This window comes from Lutjanus erythropterus, chromosome 20, assembly GCF_056507025.1.
Source record: "Lutjanus erythropterus isolate fLutEry1 chromosome 20, fLutEry1.hap2, whole genome shotgun sequence".
Taxonomy (NCBI): Eukaryota; Metazoa; Chordata; class Actinopteri; order Lutjaniformes; family Lutjanidae; genus Lutjanus; species Lutjanus erythropterus.
Window position 1 is genome coordinate 7303379 of NC_139336.1, and position 25328 is coordinate 7328706.

A 25328-nucleotide genomic window follows, 5' to 3' on the forward strand; every position below is an offset into this window, starting at 1 on the left:
AGTAACTTAAGTACTGCAGAGTTAGAGACTAAGGCAACAACCCTGCACTGCTGCTGTTTGTTCACACAACTGTGTTTCTAAATGTCACAACAGCATTGTGAAATTCAAAGATGACACCCCAGTGATTGGTCTGATAAATGACAACAGTGTGGACAGCCACAGGAAGAAGGTGAGGGACCTACAGTGTCAGAACAACAACCTGTCCCTGAGTGTTAAAAGGAGATGATAACTGTTAATTTAAGGACGTCCAAAACAATTTAGGCACCAATTTACATCACCGTGTCCCGTAGACATTGTGAAGAATTTCACATTTTTGGGCGCTCAGCTCTCAGACTTCCTCTTCTGGTCTTATATCACCAGCTATACTTTCTGAGTGAACTCAGTTTGTGGTCTGTTGTCATTCCTTCCCCAAAGAAAGTACTTACGAAGCATTAGAGCTTGGACAGGCCACCTCAAAGACAGTTTTTTCATTAGCTAGTTTAGTCCAGTGGTTTCCAGTCAAAGGGTCACAAGATGAATCTGAGGGCTCACAAGAAGATTCAGGGCAGTGGAAAGAATAAGAAAAACTACTAAAATTTGTATTCATATTTTGTACTAATATTTATTTTCGTCACTATTGAAAGAAGACTCTACTGCCTTGACTGGACATTATTCAAGAACAGCACTGAAGGCTTTTCTCAAAGGAGAAGTTTTCCCTCTTCTCCCAACCAACTTCAGCAAGCGTTTGATCCGACTGGTTGAAGTTAGCCCGGGTTAGACGTGATCAACAGATGCTTCATCCAGTCACCTGCCAGGTGTATTTTGAAAGTGCCTGCCCTTTTCCAAACAGCTTCTAAGAACAACTTCCCAGATGGTTCTGTGTAACAAACCATCTGGTGTGTCAGGTTATCTAGATATGGCTTTATGTATTTGTCGCGAGTTTCACGGCCACCATAAATTGGACAATGAGACGAGGTGGTTGCAATCTAGTAAAAACAGACAACGATAACAAGAAAATGTAAACATCACAGTCACATAACTGGAGCCAATAAGAAAGAGTAGAAAATGTTATACAGGCTCTGGTCTTTGTTTTGCACAGACTTCTATCTGCAGTATAATCAACAACAAGTCAGTCTGACTCATAGGTGCGATGGAATAATACAACAGGTGGGTGGAGAGAGAGACACACACATTGACACACAGGGAGAGAGAGAGAGAGAGAGAGAGGAAGTGGTGAAGATGCTCTGCGTCGCTGCAGCACTCTGCTCCTCATCTCACCACAGTCAGTCTGCCACAGAGTTTACAACACACAACATCGGTGTATCATCGGCGTGTAGCTGACCTGCATTCACCGCCACCTTCACACCACCATGCCAGTTAAGGTAAGGAGGCACAGAGCGTTCATTTCCTGTCAGCTCCATAAAAAACTGAGGACGGAGCCACTTGTTAAACTTTTTTTCCTGTTTCTGCATAAATAGCTGTATGTTTGCGGGTGTTTATCTCCTGCTGTTAATAATTAAAAACAGTAATAATAGTGTCACGTAGCCCATACAGGTCGTCTGTGTGTGTGGCACAGGGGGAAAGACGGGCTGGTGATGGTATCACAAGAGGAAACCAGCTCCACTTCCTTCCAGTCAGTCAGAGACAGAAAGTAAAATGTCGGCAATAAACTGGATGGGGTTGTCGTCTTTTACATGCATGCAAAAGAGCTGCAGTGTGCGTGTTTTGTGACAGAGTGCAGGTTTAAATATTCACCTGAGTTTACCTGAGCCACACAAGTTATATAATACACTGGATAACCCAGTTACAACTAAGGCGGTGTGGCACCACAGACCTGTCATAAAGTTATACCTTCATGGAGGTTATAATGTTCACTTTGTATTGAGGCAATGTTTTCGAGAGTTGTTGATTGCTTCTGGTGATGTTAAATTGTATTGCATTACTGAAAGGTATAGTCTATCCTTTTCAATATTTTAATGTTTATTACACTATGAAGTCTACTAATTCTAATACTAAGTGTGTAAGACTGTGTTCTCCATTGAGGATGGATTATGACGACTGTACAAGCGTTTATTGTTATATTACCGGCCCAGTTTTTTTTTATGATATGGTAATTCCATTAAGGTTTATTAATTGCTAAAGGTCAGTCTGTATCTCGTAACAGAAATTACACATGCTTGCCAGCACAAAAACCCTAAGCCATGCTATTGGCCAGAGGTGTCAAACGACTTGGATTATTTGGTTTCCCATTAGCCACCAAGGTAGCAACTATTCACAAGTAACACAAGTAAACATATAATGAAAACAATTGATAATCCACTTCACTCAGACTTGAGCCTTTTGACTTGAAAAAACTTGATACCGTCCTATAAACCAAAAGATTAAAAAGTCTGTTCTTTAAAGTGTGCCATGTCCACCATGAACCAATCAGTCGCTTCATTTACTGAATCATCTAATGTCAACACGTTCATTCTCAGCAAGCTGACTCTTAATTCATCAGATCCACTTTGTTTGAACCAATCCGACAGCATCCAATCAAGTTGAAGGAGAGAACCATGAAGAACTAACATTATGCTACTGAGCCCCACTCGGAAAAGATGGTACCAAAGATAATTTTGTCGACGTACATCAACTTCTAAAATTAAAGATCTTCCAACTTCGTTCAGCATTTGAAGTTGCATAAAGAACAGCGAGCTAAAGCTAATATTACCACAGATAAGCAAGTTAATGCTTAGCTAATGTTAGCTTAATAAGAAAGTAGCTTAACTCAGACTAGACTCACTGTTACATTATGACTTGTTTAGGACTTGAAACTCAACTTTGGACCTGTCTGTCTTGACTTGGGATTTGCTAAACAATTACTTGGTGGCACCTCCGTTTCTACCATGACTATAGGGATGGTAAAGTCCTCTACTTTGGACCAGACAGTTGGACCAAATATTTCAACAACTTTGTCATGGATTGTCATGTACAAACATTTGTGAACCAAGCACCACCATGATGTTAACATATTTGGCTTTTTATAAAATAAAAAGAAAACTGTGGAATCGGCTACCATTAGAATCCTAGTGTCTCTGGTGATCCCCTGACTTTTCCACTAGAGCTACCACTCGGTTGACATTTTTAAATTTGAGTGAAATATATTGGCATTGGGTGGATTGCCATTACATGTGGTATAGAGATTCATGTTCTCCTCAGGATGAATTGTAACAGCTTTGGTAATCTCCTGACTATTCATCTAGCTCCATTATCAGTTCAAAGTTTCACTTAATGACCAAATGCCTGCATGACATTCCCATCATTTAATCAGCAATACATGTAGGTACAACTATTTATACTGCTGTCATTAAGTGCAGAAAGCCCAGATCTACAGGAACCTTGTGACAGAATTATATTAGAATCAATACCTCCTAATGGTTTTTCGGTGTCAAATGTTAAGTGTCAGTATTGGTAACTGTGTTATAGGTCTTTGTGTCTTACAGTAAGTGCCCACACAGTCCCTGTCAGAGATTTTCCGATACAAACAAATTTGTACCTTTGTTATGAAGAATAATGTTATCATTTTTCATGAAACAGAACAGAATAGAAAAGTGATCAATCTAGATCACATTATGTTAATTCAATGTTCAACGATTCAACATGATCGATGCAAAGTGAAAATATCTATATATAGGATGCGCTTTTATTTTGAAATTCCCACCTCATGTCAGTGCCACAAATGACTGGAAGAGTTCAGTCAGAAAATTGCCAACTGACATTGATCACAGACCCTGAAATTAATCAAATCAAAATCATATTGTGGCAGACTTATATTCTAACGTTGTCCAAAAACTCAATATAATATCGTAGTGTGATAAAACCCTAATCAGTGGCAGTTCTGGACCAGTTTTACTAAGCAGCACACTGAGGCCAGTTGTTTTGTCAGAGCAGCACATTTGACCCGGGTACTCAAAACAATATAAGATACCAATATTTATTTATATGCTAGCAAATTAGCACCATTAAAAGTAGCCAAATTAGCTATTAGCAGTTCCTCTTTGCAATGCATCCATGGATGTACGTGGAACTACCACCAAATTACTTTGATACTGAAGAAAAACAAATTCTCAAGCATGCTCTGGGGTTGTAAGGAGCATTTTTTGTCTCTGTTTTTAAGGATATTGTGTGTGGGTCATTTCATTGCAAAAACATGGTAATTTTATTATTATAGTAGACTCTTGGAGGGTGGGCCACAGGGGGGTTCAAAATCAGTGATAAAGGGGGCACTGGCCCTTCAGATACACCTAAAATATACAAAATATATGTCAGTGATTGAACAGTTTCTTGCAAAACACCTTGCACTTCTATATTTATTACAATTGTCCCAGGTGGGAACTGAACTCTTCCCCTGTTCACTAAACTACACAACACTACCTGTTTTACATGCTTTTGTTTATTTTATGTACTATAATTTTGCATTCTGGCTCATTATTAGTGTTTTAGTCCCCAATTAGACAGAGTAGAATTTATTTTTGTTGTTGTTAAGAACGGGAAGTCTATGCATAATCGTTCTAACTATGCATTAAGCAAACTAATGCATGTACAAATGCTTAATCCAGCTGGTTGTAACTTTGTTGTGCTGTTACATCACTCCGTGTTTTCAAAATGTAAAGTGGTGCAGAGGAAACTTCAACTGACCTGTTAAAGCTTCTATGTATATAATTAACCCCATTCACTGCTCTGACCACTAATCACAAAGTCTGTTTACTAAAAGGAATAATCTTAACCAGGTTTCTTCATCTCTTCAGCCTACAGTTCGTGTGTACAGACAACCTGGAGAACTGCACAGCAAATCCTTTAGAAACAAGCTCTCTCATCATGATGCTTATGAAACAGTTTCATTCTCCTCAAGTCACAAAACCACAAAACCACATCCTGAGACAGTACTTAAAATAAACAGCGGCTTGTCTGCTAGGATCTGTGCTGGAGTTTGCAAGTTTGCTTAAAGAAAAGCGCTTGTGATGCAACTTTTTATGATTCACACGCTGGTAAAGGAGAAAGCACCTGGCCGAAAAGGTGATACATATTTTTTTGAAGAACACTTTTAGCACTTGAAGTGTGTCATATAAAGCATTGGAAGGGTTGTACAATCCTGGTGGAATCAGTATGTTCTGATAAATAATATCCTTGCCAAATGATTGACGATTACTTTCGGAGTTCCTCAAGGCTCAGTTTTAGGCCCATTATTGTTTATTTTGTACACAGTCAGATGTATGTTTTTATAATTTACAGATAATACAACTTTTTGACGTGAGAATAGTTTGAAACAACTTTTTAATATTTAAAAATAATCAAAATGTCTAAAAAAAATTGGTTTGATTACAACATACTATAATTTATCACTAAATTCATCATCTTTGTCTTTGATTCCCAAAGAAAACTTATGATAGGTGATGTTAAAATTGAAAGTGTCTGAAATCAAATATCAAACATTTAAAACGTCGATAAGCAGTCACCATAGCCACTGCTTAATGAAGTTGCAGTCAGTGTTTTTGTTGTGTCTGTCTTTTTGCTCATCAGTGTTGCTTTTTTAGGGAGCTGAGGGTCACATATGTACAGTAAGAGAGAAAGCACTCTCTGTACTGTTATAAAACAGGGGAATTTGGTATGTAATGGTTTTCCCAATCCTTCTTAATTAGGATTAAGGGTTGTTGTGAGGGATTCTGGAGCTAAAGACTCTGACAAACACTGCTGGTCCCTCAGAACTTAGCAGTGGCACAGACAGAAAGGTCTGCACCTTTGAAGGCTCCATACAGTAAGTCTGGAAAATTTGAATTAGACAAACCACGGAAGAGATTGTTGTAAGCTTTGAAATGCTAATGCAACTTGGGTAATCAGTCGTAGCCGTGCAGTTTTTCACCAGCTGACGTGTGCTTTGCATTGGCACTCATGCAAATGCCACACACTGCGTAACTACCTCTTCTCTCTACCTCGTCTACAGAAGCGGCCTACCTGGAAAATGCAGTTTCAGTAAAGCCCATTCAAGGCAAATCGCTGCGTCTGGTCTTAGATCATTGAGGGGAAAAAAGGAACTCACAGCTGGAGGAAGGACAGCCGAGCTTCCCTCTGATCAAGTTCTCTCTGTCCAGAAGATGTCAACCACCAGCACCGACAGTTTAGGAAGAGGAACCAAAACCTCCAAAGTGTCAAAGGATCATAAAAAGGTAAGCAGAGGTCATTATTAATTATAGTTATTTCCAAGGAAGGACAAAACCTCAAACAATGACACCCACTATTATGATATCATACCTGAAAATGAGTCATGGACACATCCTGCTTAATACAAAATACTAGTTTATCAGACTAAAAACCACATACTTTGTTTATTTTAAGAGCAGAATTCTGATAAATAAAACATTTCTTACTTTGAGGCAAGCAAAAACGAACAGAATTTTGGAGAGAGCATTGATTTTCTTGTATGTTGCTGTCAATAAGTCAAAATACAAACCCCAAATGCAAAAAAAAATGTGACAGAATACAATGATTCGCAAATACTTTTCCACTCATTTTTAAATGAATACGTTACAAAGACAAAGAGATTTCGTGTTCAAACTGATAAACTTTATTGTTTTCTGTAAATATACACTAATTCTGTATTTGATGCCTGCAACAAGTTCCCAAAAAATTGGGCAGGAGCAACAAAAGACTGTAAAAGTTGTGGAATGTTAAAAAAAAAACACCCGTTTGAAGCATTCAACAGGTAAAATAGTTAACTGGTATCAAAACTGGGTATGAAAGAGGTTCACCACTTTGTGAAAATAGTCCAAGAGCAATGTTCCTTAAAACACAATTGCAAGGAATTTAGGGATTTAATAATCTACAATCCCTAATATCACTAAAAGATTGAGAGAATCCAGAGAAATCTCTGCACATAAGGGCCAAGCCTGAAAACTAACACTGAACGCCTGTGACCTTTGACCCCTCAGGTGACACGGAATTAAAACCTGCATTAAAAGCCCACATAATTATATGAAGGATACTACATGGGCTCAGGAACACTTTGAAAAACTGGAAAACTCAGATTGGTTTTGTAAAAATCATGGACCATCCAGATTGCTACCAGCACTAATTTCAAAAGGCAGCATCTGTGCCGGTATGGGGGGTGTGTTAGTGCCCATGGCATCATGGGTAACTGTCACATCTGTGAAGGAAAGCCCCGCTAACACTGAAAGGTACATGCAGTTTTTGGAGCAACATCTGCTGCCAGTCAGACAATGTCATTTTTGGGGACATCCCTGCTTATTTCAGCGAGACAATGCAAAGACACATTCTGCACGTGTTACAACAGCGTGACTTTGTAGTAGAGGTGGTCAGGTACAAGACTGACCTGCCTGCAGTCCAGACCTGTCTCCCACTGAAAAAGCGCAAAATACAACAACAGAGACTCTGGACTCTTTGAGGACCTGAAGCTGTATATAACACAAGAATGAGAAAGAATTACACTTTCAAAACGTCAACAATTAGTGTCCTCTCTTCCCAAACGGTTACTAAATGTTCTTAAAATAAATGGTGATATCTAAATCTCTTGTCTTTGTACTGTATTTAATTGAATATAGGTAGAAAAGTATTTGCAAATCATTGCATACTGTTTTTACTTTAATTTCAGACAGTATCCCAACTTTTTGGGAATTGGGGCTTGTATAAGGTGTCATGAATTTCCATCAAAATTAAAATAGATTTCAGATTAAGTAAAAAAAAGAGCAGCATCATAACTGCAGCTAAATGGGTTTTTTTTTCTTTTCTTAGTCAGTTGTGTTGCATAACAGAACTGTTTAGTAATGAAGGGAACAGAATGGTGATGAATAGTGATTAGATTGATCAGCTCCAGTTTTTGGCTCACACAGATATTTCACTGCAGTTCAGTTTGTTGTGGAAAATTCCTACATCAGCCCAAAGAAAATGTCACGATTTTATTCTGCCTTTATTCTACCAAAAAGTCCCCATACTATATTTTATCTTGTGGTTATGATGAGCTTATTTTACACTAATTATACATCAAAACAGTTCATTTAAAGAGTTGACATGAATTGACTCATTACCACAAATGCTTTTAGTCGCACTAGTGGCTTGGTTCTAGGAAAGTAAACATCAGACAGAAATATCTGTTACATTTTTTGTTTAAGCGAACTTGCAAGTGTGTGTGATTTAGGAGAGGGAAGCATGATCAGTGAGAACAAAGCAGTGAATCAAGGAAATAAAACATTATTTTATGATTGTTTCAGAGCAATTATGTTCTAAAGCACAAATAAACAGGGGCACACCTCCAGACAACGCTGGATTTTGTGTGATGCTCAGTCTGCTCTGCCTTTGTGTATATGTGTAAAACTATTTCTGCTGCTCTCACAAATAGAGAGCAGAGGAAAGAGGCAGAGAATGTGATATAACCATTAGTCGCTATGTTTTTGTAGACCTCAAAACTTGCTGGTCGCGACTCCACCACCACTGCCAAACAGGCTGAAGCCCAGAAACGTCCCGAGTACAGCAAAGCATGAGAAAATAAGAAAATATGGGAGGAGTGCAGAGTCTGTGCAAATACAGATACCGTCACACACTTCTAGTGGAATATGAGTGGTGACTTTGATGGATTATGTTCATATGAGTATATACATTTTTTGTGATGTCACATGTGATGGCTTTAAGCTTAATTCCTATTAATAAAAATAATTAATAATAAGTAAAACTAAGAGCAACACCATAAATGCAGCCAAATGGTGTTTTCTGGTTAGTCAGCTGTGTTGCGCAACTGAGCTGTTTGGTGATGAAGGGAACAGAATGGTGATGAACAAACTCCAGTTTTTGGCTCACACTGAGTTCAGCTCAGTTTGTTGGAGGAAAATTCCCACATAAGCTCAAAGAAAAATGTCATGTTTTTATTTTACTCATGGTTTTATTTTCTATGTATTAAGGCTAAATTAGGTACCTCATGTACCTCATGCTGATGCCTCAAGCTGTTCAGTCTCCATACTGCACTTAAAGTACTGTTCTATTGTTGTTATGAGGAATATGAAAGTTTAATACATATTATACCATCAAAAGAGCACGTTCTAAATGGTTGATTTTAAGCAATTCTCTATTTTAATGAATGAATTGATACAAATGTTTTAGAAACACTAGTGGCAAGGTTCTACAGAAGTTAATGTCAGACTTGAAATGGAAACTGCTCAACAACTATTGGATGGACTGCCATGAAATTTGCCATGGCTGCCCCAGAGGATTAATCCTAATGACTTGTGTGATCCTCTGAGTTTTCCTCTAGTGCCACCATGATGCTGACATCTGTGGTTTTTTGGCTCAACAACAAGTGCATGGATTTGGCATGGCATTTTGTACTTTCAAATCCTGTTCAACATTTTTGATTTGTCAGCAAATACCTGCCATTCCCGCTAAATAGAAAATGTTAGCTTACTAACACATTCAGAACTAATTTGTTAAATCCTTGTTGCAGGTTTTATCCATCTAGTTGTGTAGAACTGACGGTGTGACCTCATATTCTAAAGCACTGAAAGTATCATCAGCATGTTAGCTTGAACTATTTGAACATGTTAGCATGCTGATGTTAACATTCAACTGTAACATCTAGTCTCACAGGCCTGCTAGCATGGCTATAGACTCTTAGTTTTGTTAAGACATCATGCCAACAGACAGTAACTGAACATTCATGGTGTTGAAAATAAAGAAGTAAAGCTAACGTCACGTTGACGTCAACATTGGATGGACAGACTAACCAACATTGAGACACACTATTAGCATTGCTGAAAACTATTTGGCAGATTTCCATAGAATTTAATGCTAAGTTAGGCAGTTGTCAGTGGTTGCTTTCTTTTTTAAACAAATATGTTCTCTTCTTCTCTGCTCTGGTTTGTTAGCCCACAGCATCTGCCCTGAAAGGAGCCATCCAGCTGGGCATCGGGTACGCTGTGGGAAACCTCAGCTCTAAACCAGACAGAGATGTTCTCATGCAGGACTTCTCTGTGGTGGAGAGCGTCTTCCTGCCCAGGTACACTCATTTTTGCACATTTTTATTGTTGACAGTTAGCTGATGCGTATATTCAAAGTCAATTTCAGATTAATAAACTTTAATTTAAAAAAAAGCTGCAAAAAGATGTCCTGTTTTTCCAACTGCATTTGGTTTTATTCAGAAAGATTTAAAATATCTGTCTCTGTGAATACAGGAAATTACAGAGAAACTGTGGGACCCATAAGAAAGTATTTAATATAACTTAAAAAGCAGCATACAGATTTGTAACAATGTTAAGCAAAATAAAGAAGTCGCTTATGGAAATGTACAACTTGATAACTAATGGGTTACCACATATTTCAGCAATAGTATTTCGTATGAGCAGACATTTTTGATGTATCATCGTAAGAAAAACACAAGTGTTACTTAACATTAATGTGATGGATCCTGAAACTCAAGCAGTTAAATTAAATTTAGCCATGACTAACTGTATTATTTTTACACATTTCCTTTTGTGACATGTCAAAATGTGTCCTGTAGCTTTTTTTTTATTTTTGTTCATTGTGCATTAATTATTTTTCTCCAATATGATCTCCAGTGAGGGAAGCAACCTGACTCCAGCACATCACTTCCCAGATTTCCGCCTGAAAACGTACGCACCGCTGGCCTTTCGTTACTTCAGAGAGCTGTTTGGCATCAAACCGGACGACTACCTGGTCAGTGTGAAGATTCACATCATCAGTCTAATGTGGCACAAAGTGGCGGAAGTTTCAGTAGTTTCGATTGCAACACCTGCTGTTGCTAATACTCTTGCATCACTGTGCGTTTCAGTACTCCATCTGTAAAGAGCCTCTGATCGAGCTGTCCAACCCCGGTGCCAGCAGTTCCTGGTTCTACCTCACCAGCGATGATGAGTTCATCATTAAAACAGTGCAGCATAAAGAGGCTGAGTTCCTGCAAAAGCTGCTTCCTGGTTACTACATGGTGAGCTCCCTCTTCAAACTCACTATATTATACGGATACCAGAAGACATATATTTATCAAACTGCTTAAAGTGAAAGTTTGGTCATGAAGTTGGAGTTTTCTTGTAAATGAACAATGTTATGTTTACACTCAGGGTGCTATCTTCCACCTGGCGTAAAACACAGTTGTCATTTGCGCAGACAATGCCAACATTATAAGTACTTGTATCAATTTGTGCACCCATGGGAGTTCTTAAAATGAGGTGTGATTAGGAGCATTGATGAGACATTGCTATCTTGAGGCAACAGAAATCGATCGTGCCATTCTGCAACAAAATTCAATACAACAAAATAGTATTTTTCAGCTATTTAAAGGGCACATTATTCAGATTCAGAAGATGCACCTACAAAGGCAGCTTCACAACGTGTGCACACTCTACTTCTACTGCACTGTAGTTAATCCACAGGTCATAAAAATTTACATTCTAAATAATAGTGGATGATTTGCAGGTGGGAGAGGGAGGGAGGGACACTGTGCGCTCTTACGCACAAGGCACAGCAGCTGTAACTTCACTGATTGTTTAAATCAAACAGGATCACTCAGAATTCCACTTAACATTTTATCCTCGTACAAAACTTTTTTTGTCTTTATTCTTGTAGAACCTGAATCAGAATCCAAGGACGTTGCTGCCAAAGTTCTACGGCCTTTACTGTATCCAGTGCGGGGGTGTCACCGTCCGTGTGGTGGTGATGAACAACGTGCTGCCGCGTGCCATGAAGATGCACTACAAGTACGACCTGAAGGGTTCCTCATACAAACGACGCGCGTCACGCAAAGAGCGCCTCAAGTCCTCGCCCACGTTCAAAGACCTGGACTTCCAGGAGATGCACGAGGGCCTGCACTTTGACGCGGACACCTACAACGCCCTGATGAAGACCCTGCAGAGGGACTGCCGGGTGTGTGAACGCAAAGATCTTTTGTTTTAGCAGCTGGTCATGGTGTTGGTAATCTGGGAGTAAAATATCATCATACTTTAAAAAAATGCAGGGTATTTCAAATTCGAGCAGTGCTACAGACATTTTTCACTGTTCTAAAAGATTATTTTTACATGTTCGCTTATTACCTTTATGCAGTTTCAGAATATTCATTGCGATGTTGGACAGAATAAACAGCACAGCCTCAGAGCTGATATCTTAGAGCAATACAAATACAAGTACAAGTAAAACTATAAAATTTGACCTGAGGATGGAGCTAACAATATTTTCATGGACTCATTAAACTCAAAGGTTCATCCTCTGAGGAGCAGGAATGTGATCAAAAAAATTCATCGAAACATACCTGTCTGATTATGAGATAATATCAGAGTTGACACTGTGACCTGAAGGTGGATCTCAAGGAAAGTTACAAAATGGAAATAGAATTTAAAATGTTTATTATAAGTTAAATAACCCTACCAATCACAACACAACAGGTACCATACAAATATAATACATAGCTTCCATACTTTATTCTTTAAGTCCTCAAAAAGACATTGTGTGTCCAGTAGCCCTTGTCTTCAATAAAACTGATTATTATTTTCATTATCATTTAATTTATTAATAATTTTTTCTACAAAAAAGACAGAAAATAGTGATCAAAATTTTAATTTACAAGGGTATAAAACAGAGAAAAGTATCAAATTCTCACATTTGAGAAACTGAAACCAAAGAATGTTCTGCATTTTTGCTTAAGAAATAAATATAGCTAAATAAATAGTTTTTCACTTTGTTTATCGATTTATCATTTTATCATTAAGCTCGCTCACAGTGGGTTTAAATCTTTTCCACAGCCTGAACTGAGTCCAGCCAACGATCGCCACACCGCTCCGCCCCTTCGATAACATTATGCAACCATGACAGCTCACTTACATCAGCCCAGCTCCCTCCGCTCGGTCTCAGGCTGTTATGATGACCTCATTAGCGCCTGCCTGTTATTTCATTAGTGTGAAACAACAGTGGCCACTTGATGGAGGATTAACGCCCAGCAGAGCAAAGCACCTGACTCATATGATCAGGCTGAGCAGCTGGACTCTGGAGCACAAACTGGCCTGTTTGGATGTAACATGCTATTATTGCCTCAGTTAGTGAATTAGGGCCTCTTTGTTTACAGCAGTTACCCCATGAAATCAGCGTTTGGTCAGGGGGATTGAGGCTTACGTATGTTGTGTTGTATTTTTGGCCTGCAGATCCAGTTTTAGTCGCTTTAACTGGGAACAGCTTGGGTGTCTCGGAGAGGCCAACTTGCGTCACCAAAGTTCACTGTTGGTGATCAAAAAGAGACATTTATGTGTTTTTTTTACAATTCAACCAAAAGTTGCAGAAAAATCTAGATGTAACACCCCAACATGATGACTGTTTGAGACAATTCACCATCACAGGGAAATTCTCCTTTGTCTTACCCTGCATTACATGGAGGTCAGAGGTCATGATTGATAATCTGTGTCACATTTCAAGGGCAGGATCCTTCAAAGGACACATTTTCATACCTGAAATCCAGGTGTAGTGTCCCAATGTGTGTCCCAATTCCATGGAACAAACTAAACCTGTCCATGAATATACTTCCAAGTACCAATTCAAGTCCCAAGTAATGTTAGCTAAGCATTAGCTCTAGCTATGTTAATATTAGGCTTACCGTTGCCTTGTGCAACTTCAAATGTTGAACAAAGTTGGAAGTTATTGCATCTCTGTCTGTAACTTTTAACCTGGATGGATAACCTGACAGCTTCCCAAAAGCTACCTTAAAGCAACTCGATCGCCCCCTGGTGGCAGGCTGCAGTATAGCTCATAAATCCTGCTTCCCAATGCTAAAATATCAAAGTACATGTCAAATAATTTTTTTCCAAAGATGGTTTCTGTCATGTAAGGTAGTTCTTATCACACTGTTGTTTGTTCAAGTGTTCATTTTTCTGATCACTTTGGTTGTAATTAGTTATTTGATGCTATAAAAACAGGGTTTCATGCCATGATTGACAGCTAAGCTCTGCTCGCAATGGAGTCCGTCGGCTGTTTGGGTGGGAAGTTAAAAGTGTATTGTATTGAACACAGTAATTAGAGGTTCAGCATTTCTGAGTTGAATACAGCAATGTGTTTTAGTTTTTGTATGTGATTGATATTATCTTTGGTATCATTTTGTCCAGCTGGAGCTCAATAATGTAATGTTAGTTCTTTGTGGTTCTCTCCTGTCAGATTGGTTTAAACAAACATTGAACTTTAGTTCATTCAAGAAATGAAAGGAAATAAATGGATTTGTCGTACTCTTTTTAAAATAACATACTTTTGCATCTTTGGGTTGAGTTGAGAAGTTGAGAAGAATTTGAGTTCTTTATTCTGTCAAGTCCAAAGCTATTAACTTTATGACTGAGCCTGACTGGAGTTCAGCTCATGTGACTCAAGTCCACTCCTCTGCTTAGCACAAAGTACAGCTGAGCCTGGTGGGAATGTCAGTTGTTTGGCAGGTATTCAGCCATAAAGCAAATTAAAGTTTTGACTTGCTCTGAAAAATCAGAGGTGTCCATCCAGAGGACAACATGAAGGAGTGTTACCAAAGACACAGTAATACAGTTGCAAACAGTGGACAGAGTGTCTGTAATGTCACCCATAAGTTTCTGAAGAGCTGTGTGGAAGCTCTCAGTGTGGTGGTTCTGGCCGTCACCATCTTGGCAGCGTCTGACTTGGCTAACTTCTAGCTTATCCAAGAATGGCTAAAAAAAAAAAATTGGAGCGTGGGTGGAGCTGAGGCAGCCAAATGATGTGGCTACCTAGCAGCTAACCATCTGTGACGGTACCATCCTGTCACTCAATGTGAACAAGATATAAAAGCTAGAGGAAGAGTCAGGGGATCTTCAAAGTTAGCAGGATACATCCTCTAGGGACAATGAACATCTGACTTTTATTACCATCTAAGCCCACAACTGTTTTGATCTTTTAGTTTCGGAGTATAAGAGTTGCTTACATTCAGTCTGTGTCTTTCATCAGGTCCTGGAGAGCTTTAAGATCATGGACTACAGTCTCCTGCTGGGGATTCATGTTTTGGACCGGAAGCCGCTGGTCAGAGGAAACCGATGTGACAGCAGGAAAGGACAGAAAGTCCTCTACTCCACTGCCCTCGAGTCCATCCAGGGGTCTGTGAAGGACCCCGAACCGGTGGCTGATGACGACACGTGAGAAAACTTTTTGCAATTTTTTTCTTTGAGACAATTTGCTTTTTTGTCTTTTTAGGGCATGTTATGAGGAAAAGTACATTTTCTAATGTTCATTTTACAGATTGGTTATATAATAGAGTTATTTTTGCAGCTATCTGAGAATAGGTCACAAAGAGGTTTTTATGCATCTTTTGATAGTGGATAACTTTGCAAAATTACTAATAAATTGAATGGTCTCCAAACAAATTGTTAATATTTAAGGTGTGTCTGTCTGTGTTTGTTACTCTCAGTCCTTTTTAGTTTAAAAGCCTCCTCTTCTGCTTTTTCTTCCATCCTCTTGCACAAAAATCTACTGTTGTGAAACAGCTTTAACTGTTTCATGAAAACAGTCCTCAGGAACAATCGAGGAAGGTTCATGACAGTGTTGTTAAAAACTGTAAAATTCACAAACGCATCTTTTTTTTTTCAGATTGGGTGGAATTCCTGCCAAACACAAAGATGAGAGTCTTCTCATCTTTTTAGGAATCATCGACATCCTTCAGTCCTACAGGTGAACACACACTGTCACACAAACACACACACTTTGGTTCCTCTCTTATATCCACAGACATATTTAGACTTTTTTTAGTTAATAGTTAATTGTATTTTATTTATTTTATAATTTTAAAAACCAGTTCTGAAATAGTCAAAGAAAAAAAAACCCTTTATCTTACGTCATTTAGTTTTCTTATTCTTTCTTAAATTATATATTAGAAATTTATTTTTAAAATTGAATTAAATTACAAATTAAAGTTTAAAAGAATCTTTAAATTTGTATTTTTATTATTCAGTTTACTTTCATCTTTGCCTTTCTTATTCCATCCCACAGTTTTTTTGTTTAATGCTTAAACATTTACTATTTGCATTTCATGACCAATTTTACTATTACTATTTCCAATTTTAGTTAATTTATCAATTTACCAGAATTATTCTGTTGACTCACTCCAGGCTCCATAGACATGCTGTATATGTGTGATCACTATAACTGAACAGGTGATAATACAGCAACGTATTGCTGCCATCCAGGAAAAGAAAAACACATCAGTATCACATTATAACATGAAAAGTTTATTGTTATAACAAGAATTTTTTCAAAATTTAATTAAAAATATATATATATTTTGCTAACATTTTTTCTAAAGTCACGTTTTGCAGGATTTAGCGGCATCTAGCATTAAGCTGGCAGATTGCAAACACTTTGCTTCCCCCTACCTACGGTGGCTGCAACTTGCAAAAACCATTAAAGGCTCTCTACTTAGAGACGGTGTTTGGTTTGTCCCTTCTGGGCTATTGTAGAAACATATTGTTGCAAGAAGACCTGCACCCTAAGGGCTCATTCTAAAGTAATGAAAACACAGTGATTCTTATTTTCAGGTGATTATACACTAATGAAAACACACTTTATTCCATTTATGCCATATTCTGCGTCTAGAGCCCCATAAGTCTCACACACTGGACCTTAAACAATATAAGTGATAAAGTGAACATAACACAAACATATCTTATTATAACAATTCATTTTACACTTTATAATGTGGAACTGATCTGTTTTTCTTTTTCTGGTGTGGCAGCAATAAACTGCTCTAGATAACAAGTTTTTTTGAATTTTTAATTTCAGGTTCATCAAGAAAGTGGAACACTCGTGGAAAGCTCTTGTACATGACGGGGTATGAAACTTCACAGCCTCCTCTCTACCTGCAAGTCCAATTACATGCATTTGTCTGCATTAATGTATGTGTGAATGTATCTGACAGCTTTCTTTGCTTTCCAGGACACGGTGTCGGTTCACAGGCCCAGTTTTTACGCGGACAGATTTCTGAAATTCATGGGCTCGACCGTATTTAAAAAGATTCATCGTAAGTCACTGCAATAACACAACTCCTGTTTTCTGTATGCTGCATATTTGTAATGCTTTGTTTCTTTTGTGTCTCGCAGCTTTAAGAGGAGCGTCCTCAAAGAGGAAGAGAGGTTCCCTGTATGCACCAGTGAAGTCAGCCTCTCAGGAGTTTCTGTCCCCACAGAAGGAGGAGAGGAAGGAGGAGAAGAAGGCACAAAGCATGGACAACCTGGATGGAAACTGTAAGACTAAAACAACACATTTCACATGAAAATAGAGGTCAACACATTTGTACAATGTACAACTATACTGTTTTAAATTAGTTTCTGGGCTGCCATAAACTTTTAAGTTGACTGAAGTTGAGATAATTTTCTAAAATAAACTGTTACAGTGCATTAGAGACAGCAAGTTTTCATCAAATATGTTTTCTTCAAAAGAAGGGAGAATTTTAACTCTCTAACAATGCATGCTGGGAAGTCTACTAAAATGCTGATCATGCTCCTTTAGAAACTCACTTTGAGTTGATTGAACTCACTACAGTACATTCATTCAAATCATTATTTCAAGAGAAAAGATTTCAAATTAGAAGAAGGTATGTTTAAGTTCTGAAGTGTTCTGAAAATAGAGACTAGAAATTTTGAATGCAGAAAAATGCAAAAACACATAGCAGTTTTTGCATTATTTCATATATCTGATTCAGAGTCTGCTTTTTGCAACAGTTTACAGTTCCTCCAAGCAACCAGATCTTCTGCCAAGATCTGCTGTGTCTTTTGAATCTGCCAGAAACGATGAAGAGGACTTTGACAGGTACTGCAGCTCTCACATCTGAAGCGCTGTCATAACAAGTCAGCTTTTAAGAATTTAGACTGTTTGATCACTTCACGTTCACTAAGAGGGTGATGTAAGATGTTTATCTGAGCAGTGACAAGGTGTGAAATAGGAAATATTTTATCCACTTGTATAATTTACAGTGCATATGTAGCAGTTTAATTTTTTTTCTTAAAAAAAAAAAGCCAAAATGCATGAAATGAAAAAACTGTTCATATTTGTTTTTGTATAATTTAGAAAAAATATATTATTTTGAAATTCAAGTTTGGTTTCATCCTTGATTCAACTTTGTTAAAAAATCTCATCACATGTTTACATCATATTTATTTGTATTGTTTGCATTGCAGTGAAGAAAGACGAGCCTCCAGTTCAACGATCGCTCTGGATGATCCTCTGTCGTCTCTCAGCAGGAGCCAATCAGACTCTGAGCTGGACGTCTACTTGGTATGAAACATCTGACTTTATACAAAATGCATGAAAAACTTTTTCAGACAGACTTTCTTCACAGCAGCCAGTTTGACGTGAAATAATTGTGTAAACACAGGTGTTACCAGTGATACTAATTATGGTTTTGTTCCATTCAAAGGCTCCAAAGGCTCTGCTACACTAAATGGAACAGGACCTTAACTAGTATCATTAGTAACGCCTGTGTTTACCCTACTATTTCATATTATTACTGCTGTGAAAAAGATCTATTACAGGGTTTTAAAGGATAAGGCTCATGTTATTTTCTGACTTTCAGCCCCAAGAAAAAGGTACTATTTCACCAACCTTATCCTTTATAATCCATATAATCTAAAATAGACTTTTTTTTTTTTTTTACAGCAGTAGCCTGGATATGTCTAAACAGCACAAAATCTGCCTTCCAACACCTTTAAAACTCACTAATTATCATGATATGGGGGTGGAAGAATCTAATTATAAATACTCAAATTACTGTAATTAAGTAGTTTTCTGGGGTAAGTCAAGTCTGTACTTTTACTCTTACTTAAGTATGCATTATAAAATGTAATCTACTTAGTTACTTTTAAAACCATAGTTAATGATTAATCATTAATCAATGAATTGCCATTAAGAATTTAACCAATTAAAAATATATTTGTGGAGATTTGTATAATATTTTGACATTGTTGGAGAGGTGACTCTGACATCAATAGTTAAAAGTAACTAGCAGCCAGTTAGTTTAGATGCTAAACTGGTGGTGGCTTCATATTTAGCATACCAACAATCTTCTCATCTAACTGCTGGCGAGAAAGCAAATAAGCACATTTTGTAAGTTGTCAAACTTTCTTATCTTTCAAAATGCTGCTTGCTCAACACAGTTTGTGATTAAACATTGGAAGCCAAGTGTTTGATATATGAGTATTGGAGCTACAGCTTGGGAAAATAATTCATAGATTTTGAAACACAATCTTAATATTTTGGCTAAAAATGTCATAAACGTACTGCTGCCGGCATGTCAGAGTTTCCAACAGATATCAGGCTACTCAGCACCATCTGATAAAATTCATATTAACTTGTCGAGGGCGGAGGATGAAATATTGGGTGTGATCGGTATCAAATGTTTCAATGTCATAAAACCTATGAGAATCAGGTAATTAACAAAACTTTTACATCATTTTAATTTGTAATATTAAAACAATATTCTTGATGTATTACTTTTTTTCTTTCCTGATATGAATAACAGCTCTATTTTCAGCCCATTTTATGAACTACGAAACAGAAACAAACAGTGGGCCTTTGTGGGCCTCATGCTTTACTCTGCTGGTGTATTTGGGGACGTCATTCAGGATGAATCCGGGGGTCACTGGGTGTTTCTGCATTTTCAGTGTCACACAGTCTCACCCAGGAGACCCAGCTGGAGTTGATCAGTCGTTTGTGTCCCAGCATCCAAAAACTGTAAGCAGCAAATGACATCCAAAGATATTGATCTTATCATTAATTCTCTTTTATGATGACTCAGCTTTGCCTGAGCAGAAGACACTAAATTAAAAATTCAAATTCCATTCATATATGCTTATCTTCCTGCCTGTTGTTTCCTGCTATCTAAGCATGCAATTTCTCTGGTTTTCCTGGAATTTTCTTCTTTGGTGGTGAAAGCTTGGGTCCTTGGCATTCTGTGACGTCTGTACTGTATGACTCAGCCGACTCCCGTCCCCTGCTCCCCCCCCCAGTCCTTTAAACGTCTGTGTCAGCCTGAGAAACCTCCATGAATCCCCCATTTTTTTCTACAGCACTTCTCTTACATAACCACCAAATCCTCATTCAGGCTTATGTGAAGCTGTTCTTCAAGCCCATATTAAGCAGTTCTGCTCCGGCTCTGTGGGATGTCTGCAGACGTCGAGTTAATCTACTCTCAAAGCCTCTGACAGAAGACTGGGATTCAAACACTACAGTGAGGGTGAAAGAAAGAAAGAAAAACATTGGCCTTGAACGCATCTGACCGCCATTTGTCTTTTAAATCCCTATCTTTAAGTGGTCGAGTGTTCCTAGTCATTTTTAACCCTTTTTAAACCCCAGAGCAGCATTGCCAGCATTTATTTAAAGGATAATAACAATGTTTTTTGCATGTTTGAACCAATTAATTACTGACTGACCCTTCCTAAATCCTGCCCCTTTTCGCTCTGTATTCCAATAACAACTGAGCAAACCTCGGTTAGCTTTCTCCGTTTCCTGTAAAAGGGACATGTCAATACGTATACAATCTACATTGAGATGTGTGCAACATTTGGCACCGGGGAAAGATATCTCATCAAAATGGGTAAAGGAGATGATACTATGTCATTTGAATTATGAAAACACTGATGTTTGAAACGAACATCTCTTAAAACTTTCGAAACAATTTTTCTTTATTGAGAAACCAAAGTGTTGTGGATCATCGGGGTCATCTGATGGATGGATCAGATGATGGACTGTTGTGCAATATTGTTCATTGCGCAACCCTGTAAGCAGTTCTTTATAAACTGCATTTTAAAACAGAACCTGAGCTGAGCCCTGGCACTTTGTCTTGTGAGGACTGCCTTTCTTTTTCCTTTGCATGCTATCTCAACTGGCATTGGATGTGCACACTATCCACTTTCTTCGCTTTACAATTTTTTTCCTCAAAAACAGTGGTATGGTCCTTTAAATTACACAAATCTAAAACAACAGGAATGACTGCCGTGAGATCTACATACAAATACAAAAAAATGTGTAATAATGATAATAATGTAGAAACATGGATGGATTATGGGTCAATGGGACCCTGGGCACAGACATGACGAAGGACTCTGGGAAGGAGAGAAAAAACATTTTCTCTCAGTCAACTTTTCTTTGCCTCATGAAAAATACATGAGATTCTTAAAAGAAGAAAAAAGGAGCAAAACAAAATAAACAAAACAAAATAATAGCAGAAGATCTTTTGCCGAGGTCGTAGGTGTCTCAGCTCGGCCGTATGGAGCAGCAAGACTTCAATTTGACCGCTGAGACAAATTTAAGATCTCATTTAAGACAACCGAGTTCTCTTTTAGATCTCACTGTTATCTCAAGAGACAAATTTAAGATCAATGTAATGAGACAAATAGAGCATTTAAGATCTTCAGCTGGGCTCAAATTAGTCTTGGGCTGAGACAAGACTAAGATTTCTCAGGAGACGAATTTAAGAAGTATGAGGAAGTGGTCAAAGTCTCATATCAGTCTTAAATTAAGTCTCATATTGGTTCTACTAACCAGCCACACCACTGCTTAGGCCTGTTCTTTATTTTTTAATTGATTAATTAATGCTCCATCTTAACTATAAATGTGAAGTCCAGCTTTTTAAAGCTGTTTAAAACCTTCAGCTTTCTGCTTTAAAACATATTTCAGTGTCTTTACTAATAATGTTGGCTAATTACTTGCTGACTGTATTATGTAGGAATATGAATAAAGGTACCAAAGAAATGTGATACAGACACTTTTGCCTCAACTGTTTGACTTCCCAAAGAGAAATAATAATACGAGTCACTTCAAACCCCTGGAGCCCCTGCACCTGTGCCTGGTAGACCCTTTCTATAATCCATCCCTGTCTACATTGTAAATGTTTAAGTCTTTATAACTTTGACTCCTAACGCCAACTGTTGTCCTTTGTTACCTAAATGACAAAGGGGAAACAATCATCTTTTCTGTTCTCTAGTGAGGAGAGACGAGCGATGGCTCCTGATTCTTCTGACCTCTGACCCTCCTGTCCCACGGTGTCGAGACGTCAGGACCTCACGACGGTGTAAATGTTACACAAACTACGAGCAGTGACAGCAACTGTGAGCATCACTCTGTGCCTCTGTGACTTTCCTTTCTGGGTCAAACTAAATGTGCCAAACCACTGGTTCTTCTGTATTAGTCCATTATCAACAGACGGGGACACGGTCTGTGTTCATGTGCGTTCAGATCACTGAACCACCGTGTTCATGTTTAACACTATGGAGCTGTTAATGTACACTTTGCTGCTAGTTCAACAACAGTGCAAAAAAAAAAAGTTGACTTCTCCTCTTGGATGTCTGATTTTCTGTGCAAATATTCACATTTCTGAGCGGCTGGATCCCTGAGGAAATAATCTGTCTTGTAACTTAAATCAGCAACAGGAAAAATAATTGTCTGCTGTTCTTTTCAAATCATTTATAGAGCCATGTTGTGATCATGCTGGTTACAGGAAACTGAATGAAAAATGCCAGTTTATCTGTCGAGGCATTCAAATACGCACTGTGTGTTGTGTGTAACTGATTTTACAATAATTAATTTATTTTTGTGTATTTTTTCCAAACATGCAGAATCTGCTGCCACCATGACAAAAAAAAGTATTTGCTTGGTTTCTTGTTATAAAAAAAGGAACAAGGTTTTTATGTTCAAATGTTTCTACTGCAGCCATACCACAGGATGTACAGTGAACCGATCAACACACATAAATGCTGTAATCACATACTTTCCCAGCAGTTTTCTGTCTTTGACCTCTCATGCACCCCTGTGTCATGTCTCTAGAGAATGTATATTTCATCTTCACTGGGGTTTATTAAAACTAATGCCTGTTATAAAGTGTTTTGAATCCCGGAGGCACAGTAATAATGATCATGCTGAACATTATGTCGTCTTTTTGTCCACATGCCTTCAAAAGGTTCGAAATCTGTGCTTTGATGAGATTTATAGGCCTGTAAGTGTATTATAGCAATACTTTGGACTTGTATTTGTGAAATAAATTAATATTTAATGTAATGGTCTTTTTCTGCTATTTTGAAAATTGTTATTTTGTGCTGTAGTAGTAAAATAAATACAGATACCGTGAAACCGTGATATTTTCTGAGATGGTTATCGCGCTGTTTAAATCTCACAATCCAGTTTAGTCTGGGGCACACCTGTTGCATTATGGGTACAAGTCAAGTCAAGTCAAATAATTAAGAGATTTATATGTGAAACCGTGGTTTTGTTTTGTTTTTTTGTCATTTATTTTGTAGTTTTCACGGCATATATAAAACAATTGCAAAAAGTAATCTAGATTTAAACTAGACTTTCTCACCAGAAAATCAGTGTTTTGGTCGTAAACTCCATAATGTTGACCACAAAGATGACATCACCGCAACACTTTTTCTGTTTTTTTGTCTTTTTTAAGAATCCTTATTCTACAAATGGTTCCTCTAGACAAAACAATATCAAATGAGGTGCAGTTACTCGGTACGGTAAGATACAAGGAGGGGCAGGCGAGTAGTGAACTGAGAAGTTAACATGTTGATCATATTTGGGTGTATTTAACCAGAAAGTGGACATTTTTTTGAAAACTGTTAGTTTTAATTCTACAAAGTTTTGTAGGATTCTCCATCACATCTGTTGTCATATTTTATTTGGACACAAGAGGGCGCAGCAGTGATACAGCTGATACAGTGGATGGTGATGGTAATGTTTGTCTTTACTTTGCATGACTGCACATGTGGCCTGTCCACTACTACTACTACACGGATGATAAAATGAATCTCTTCGGTTTACGTCACTGACTGCTGAGTAAAGATAGATATATTTTGCCATCCGAGTTTATTAAATTCAAGGCTATCTGACTGGTTCCATTCAGTTGTTAAAAATGTGCACTAATGTTCTGTGTCTGTCTCTGTGTCTGTGGCAGCAGAGCAGGTTTAAGGGATTTACAGGTTAATCTGGCTGGGATGAAAACATCTGCCAGAGGTGGAAATGAACTAAGTGCATTTATTTATTCTGTTGTTTTAAAGTGAGATTTTGAGGTAGCTGACACTTCAGTTGACAATTTGAGGAATATTAAAATTTATATTGTTGTTCAGATGACACAGTGACTGTTGTGAGGATCAGCTGTGGCTTCAGCGCATTTCATTCTGAAAACGACAGCGAGTGTTTCAGAAGGCTTTCCTAACATCAGACGGTGTCTTAACCTGAACAGGTTCAACCGGTCAGACAGGCGCCAAAATCACAACCTGCTGTTGCTTTATATTCTACATGAGTAGCAGCAAACAATAGAACAAATGTGTGCAGAGGTGGAACCATTTGGTTACTAAATATTGTTGTCACTATCACTGAATATTTGCACTGGTATTCAAAATGATTATGGGTGGGGGGGGGGGATCAAGTTGAGAAACTGGGGTGATAGAAAGAAAGAAAAGAAAGAAATATCTATATCTTTTACGTCAATTGAAATATTTTTTTCTGAGGAACTTCATTTGTGCAGTGGACAAATAAGACAAATAAAACAATCATAAAAAACATGGCACAGTCATACTGTAGACATGAGATTCAAAATCCTTCTGGTTCTGATAAAACTAATTGAAGTTGTAGTTTTATTGCAATTTATTTATTTTTTGTTTCATTATTATATATTAATTTAAATTTTAACGAGGGTGAAAAGGTCACTTTTTGGTAGATTACCAATAAAAGCACATTGGTAATCTACCAAAAACTCAGTGGTTGTTTGTGCTAGATTTTTCAGACTTTGATACATGGTACGTCTATGTGTCTACTATAAATAAAACTCAGTTGGACATCTACTACACAATAACAGATTATGTCAGTTAATGTCAAATACAAACAGTTCAGTTGCTACAACCTACCCTCCTACTGGAGGAGTTGTAGCTGGGGATAGATGTAACAAACAGAGGTAATTTGCTAATTTAAGATCCACAATGTTCAATTTATGAAAGAACTTGTGTGGAGAATAAACAGTTTTGAATAAGATGAATAACGTAAAGTGGCAAAGACAATTTGTGTGGTCTGTATTCCTCAATGTGTATGTGTCACATAAAGGTTCAGTCACTGTCACAGTTGTAAATATAAGCTAATGTAAATGTAGTTAGCTGCCCCAGGGGTGCAGGCTTTGTGACCCCAGATGTTGACAATGTACACACTTGATCCACTCTTCTTTTTGTCTTGAGTTTGCAGTGTTTCATGTACACACAGCATAAGTTTTCACCATTTTAATGAACTGTTACAACTATCACACTCATAGCATGTTAGCATGTAGGCTTGAAGGGAGCATGTCTGAATTC

At 37.8% G+C, this 25328-nt stretch overlaps 1 protein-coding gene across 3 annotated transcripts; it reads left to right on the forward strand.

Annotated features, from left to right (window-relative positions):
* The first annotated feature begins 1193 nt into the window (after positions 1-1193).
* pip5k1ba (phosphatidylinositol-4-phosphate 5-kinase, type I, beta a) lies at positions 1194-22282 on the forward strand. Of its 3 annotated transcripts, XM_084745760.1 has the most exons (15): positions 1196-1361; positions 5960-6182; positions 9885-10015; positions 10575-10692; positions 10808-10960; positions 11599-11895; positions 14953-15137; positions 15589-15669; positions 16777-16825; positions 16930-17014; positions 17094-17237; positions 17715-17802; positions 18171-18267; positions 19653-19722; positions 21974-22282. In XM_084745760.1, the coding sequence occupies exons 2-14, from the start codon at positions 6111-6113 to the stop codon at positions 19689-19691; spliced, it is 1539 nt and encodes a 512-aa protein (XP_084601886.1). In that variant the 5' UTR covers positions 1196-1361; positions 5960-6110; the 3' UTR covers positions 19692-19722; positions 21974-22282. The 3 variants fall into 3 exon arrangements, with proteins under 3 accessions (XP_084601885.1, XP_084601886.1, XP_084601887.1); XM_084745759.1 differs by lacking the exon at positions 19653-19722 and having other exon boundaries at positions 1194-1361; positions 21945-22282; XM_084745761.1 differs by lacking the exons at positions 1196-1361; positions 19653-19722 and adding an exon at positions 5695-5773 and having other exon boundaries at positions 21945-22282.
* The last annotated feature ends 3046 nt before the right edge of the window (positions 22283-25328 follow it).